This window comes from Crocodylus porosus, unplaced genomic scaffold (assembly GCF_001723895.1).
Source record: "Crocodylus porosus isolate Cpor-Errol unplaced genomic scaffold, CroPor_comp1, whole genome shotgun sequence".
NCBI classification, from domain to species: domain Eukaryota; kingdom Metazoa; phylum Chordata; order Crocodylia; family Crocodylidae; genus Crocodylus; species Crocodylus porosus.
Genome location: NW_017728906.1, coordinates 165,244,179 through 165,248,438, shown reverse-complemented (window position 1 = coordinate 165,248,438; position 4,260 = coordinate 165,244,179). Strand labels below are relative to the sequence as shown.

The 4,260-nt window shown below is 48.1% G+C and overlaps 1 protein-coding gene across 2 annotated transcripts in view; it reads right to left on the bottom strand.

Moving 5' to 3' along the window:
• Positions 1 to 4,260, bottom strand: part of SLC46A3 (solute carrier family 46 member 3) — a 19,422-nt gene that overhangs the window by 3,782 nt on the left and 11,380 nt on the right. For both annotated transcript variants that reach the window (XM_019530129.1, XM_019530130.1), the window contains exon 5: positions 2,447 to 2,603. In XM_019530129.1, the coding sequence (XP_019385674.1) occupies positions 2,447 to 2,603 (157 nt within the window). The remainder of the gene's footprint in view (positions 1 to 2,446; positions 2,604 to 4,260) is intronic.

Here is a 4,260-nt window from a genome sequence, read left to right as displayed (position 1 = left end):
GGCTGGTAAGTCTGCTGTGGTGGAAGGGGAGGGGGGAGGGGGGGAGGGGTCTGGCTCCCATCATTGTGCACACCCCAGGAGGGCATGGGGGCACGTGCCCCCAGATCTACATGTGGGGTGAGAGCAGGCTGCCTCTGTGATCTGGGGCTGCGCTAAGCTCTTCCCAGTGTGGGCTGGGCCAGGCTGCACTTGGGGCAGGCAGTGGCAGCAGTTCTAGGAGGGGGATTGGGAGACTATGGCAAATTCTGAGGTGGCTGCAGCCCCCCTGTAACCCCCTGCCAGCACTGCTGCTTCTTGTCCTGAGTGCAGCCCAGCCCAACCCCTGTCCACAGTGGCAGCTGCCCTGTTCCATGCAATCTGGAGGCACACACCCCCTCAAGCCCTCCCAGGGTGTGTGCAGCAGCAGGAGCCGCCTTCCCCTCTCTGTGCCTCCCAGACAAGCCACAGCTCACTCCTGCACCCTGCCCAGGCAGCACCTGCCTCAGCCCCTGCCCCACGCCCAGCCCCACTCCCTCCCTCACCACAGGGACCTCAATCTGCCCCACCACTGCCCCTTTCCTATCCTCTCCCCTTCCACTACAACAGGCTTACCAGCTGGACACAGCTCTCTAAGTTGCCGGGATGTGCTCCTGGCCCCAAGCGCGCTGCAGCTGCGCGCATGCATGGAGCATTTATTGGCCGCATTGTTGGCCGCATCAGGCAAAAAAAAGCCAATTTTCGATATAGTTAATTTTCTTTATATTGGTGCCGATCCAATATCAGACCAATGTATTGGTGCACCTCTAGTAAAATTGCTATAATTTTGGACCAGCCAAAAAAACGTGGTCAGTTGACAATATTTGACTAGTCAATTGACTGGGTGGCCATCCCTACTCAAGCAAATGAGTGCCACATATATATGGACAATGGGCTGAAAAGCAATCTGTTTAAATTTGCTGATGATACCAAAATTTGGGGTGAGGTGAGCATGCTAGCAGGGAGGGAAAGACTGCAGCAAGACCTGGATAGGTTACAGGGGTGGGCTAACAAAAAGAGGATGCGTTTCAATACTAACAAGTGCAGGGTGCTGCACTTGGGCAGTAGTAACCAGCAGCACACTTATAAGATGGGAAACTCCCTTCTCGAGAGCACGGAAGCAGAAAGGGATCTTGGAGTCATATTGATTCCAAGATGAACATGGGAGTCATATTGATTCCAAGATGAACATGGGCCGACAATGCGAGGTCATGGTTGGCAGAGCTAACCAGACCTTGTCGTGCATCCATAGGTGCATCTCAAGTAGGGCCAAGGAGGTGATCCTCCCCCTCTACGTGGCACTGGTCAGGCCACGGCTGGAGTACTGTGTCCAGTTCTGTGTGCCCCACTTCAGAAGGGGTGTGGACAACACTGAGAGGGTCCAGAGGAGGCCACCCGCATGATCCAGGGACAACAGGGCAGACCCTACAATGAGAGACTGCGGGACCTGAACCTGTTCAGCCTTCACAAGAGAAGGCTGAGAGGGGACCTGGTGACTGTCTATAAACTCACTAGGGGGGACCAAAAGGGTTTGGGAGAGACCTTGTTTCCCCTAGCGCCCCCTGGCATACCAAGGAATAACGGCCATAAGTTGTTGGAGAGTAGGTTTAGATTAGACATCTGCAAGAACTACTTCACAGTCAGGGCAGCTAGGAGCTGGAACCAACTTCCAAGGGAAGTGATGCTGGCTCCTAGCCTGGGGGTCTTTAAGAAGAGGCTTGATGCCTACCTGGCTGAAGTCATTTGAGCCCAGTTTTTCTCCTGCCCAGGCAGGGGGTCAGACTTGAAGATCTACAAGGTCCCTTACGACCCTACTTCTATGATTCTATATCTAAAGGCAGAATTTATCCCAGGGTGAAGTTACACATTACATTTAGATTGTACTAAGAGCACTTAAAATGGGAGTATTTGCACATTAAAACTTATTAATTCATGCTAATTGCCCTCTGAGAATCTCAAGGTTATTTCACTTCAGGGGAGGGTTACTCTGGGTTGTGCTACCTAGCTCATGTTAGGATAACTCTACTCTGCCTCATGGTGATAAAGCGAGAAATTTGCAGTCCTCCAGCATCCCAGGAGGCACTGTTCCAGTTCCCTCCCCCTTCCCAGGAGAGCTGGGATAGAGCCCAGGTGTCCTGGCTCCTGCTTGACAGCCCTCTCATGTCAAGGAGGAGTTATGCAGGCAAGAAATGGTATTAATTCTTAACATGTGACTGCATACAACATGGTTTAACTTTAACACTGCTCAATATTCCATAGATTTAGTATGATCTAAGTGTAATATGTAACTTCACCTTCAGGTTGTACTTCAGTTCACAATCATTAGGTGAAAGGCTAAATTTCATCTACTTAAACTACTCAACTTCAATTCCTACAACATATATTGATCTATAATGAAAACCCTTTGATACATATAAATATATATACTAACCTCAGTATGCTGAGTGGCATTATACAAATACCAGCTGCTAAAAGAAAACTAAAGCCTGGAAACCAGATGACAGTGGCTGCATAGAGACTATTAAAAACTGCATATGCTATGCTACCAGTCACAGCTTCTAAGCAGGCAATACAAGCAAACACAGCACCTGTTAAAAATAAAAAATAATAAATGAATGAATTACAAAAGAGTATTCACATTTCTAAAAGTACAGTAATTAACTTTGTTTGGAGAAGAGGATGAATAAACAAAAAATCAACAGATCCACTGTTACCATGGTCATTTCATGTCACCCACGTATTGTACATTTCATTAGCATGTTTTGCATGGGAACCTCCACTAAAAGCACTGTTTGGTAAGTGGAGATTCCTTTTCTCTACTAAACTCTTCCTATGTTTCTACTTTCTGTAATGCTCTTATCTAAAATTAAATTCAATCTATTCATCCACACTTTCAAGGCTCTGTGAAACTCCACTCTACTTTTCCATCCTTTCCTCTCCTACTTTTTTCCTATAGAAGGGCATGCCCCAAGGGTGGCTGTGATGTCCCCTGGTGACCATAAGGCTCCTGCCCCACTCGGCTCCCCAGGGGATACCTTCTCTTTTCCTCTTTCCTGCCCCACCTTGATGGAATTATTTTTCTGTTGTAGAAGACAAGTTGCCCCAGGGTCCCTAAGCAAGCCCTAACCTGCCTTGGCCAGTGAGTTCCTCCTGTATCCAGTTGATCCAGTCCTGTTCTCCAATGCCCTAAGCAGGGCCCCCATTGGCCCCATCAGAGCTCCAGGCCACCTTGAGAGCTATTTGTGGCCTCCTTCCACCCCTACGGCCACATCCTTGCCTTGAAGGTATTACTTCTGATGCACATACCACCTTGTACTGGCTTCAGCCCTCTTAGCTTTAGCCTGCTGGCTCTTCTTGCTGTTGACTGCCAGCCTAGGCCCACTTTCTCTAGTCCAGCTTCTGAGTCTCAGCCTGTTCTGGCCCTCTGCCCATGGCCCATCCCACTCTGCTGGGGGCTCAGGCCCTGGCCCTCTTTGCTGGAGCCTGCCCCTTCCTCTCTGTTGGGGCTCAGGCCCTGGCCTTCTTGGACACACCCTATCCTTGATAGGGCTGAAATTATGGCATGCCTCCCAGGCACCCCGGGTGGCCTCCTGTTCTTCCCTCCAGCCTGTCCTGTCCCCCAGTTCTGATGCAGCAGGTATCTCTTTAGTATGTAAATTTTTCTGAAAAGAGAAAAGGTAGGTACATCTGACAAGACAGGCTGTCACCTATGAAAGCTTGTGCTTTTCTGAACCAGTTAGTCTTTTAAGGTGCTACCCTGTCCTGCCTTCAGCCTGTTTTTAGAAAAGAGTCCTTTTCAACATGCTTACACATGGTATGGTGTGGGTATGTTTATAGTGCTACAGATAAAATCACATTAAGCATACAGATATCATAAATGATGCACTGTCTCCTATATCAAACGACGTAACTACACAAAATCCTGAAGGATGCCCACAAATGGCAAATAAAGATATGCGTATGTTAACAGAGATCAGTATGAAGACATCTTTGCTTTACTTTGAGATGCTGGTTTCCAAAAAAAATGAACATCTCCAAAAATTTTTTTGTACAATGTGAGCTGACAGTTTCACAAAATGCAGCTACTCATAATTCTGAAACAGGGCTCAGAGTCATAACATGGTGCAATAACATGGTATAACATGGAGAAGAGACTGATGTCATATATCTTGACTTCAAAAAAGCTTTTGATCTGGTATCCCATGATCACCTCTTGGCCAAACTGCCCAGTTGTGGCCTTGGCTC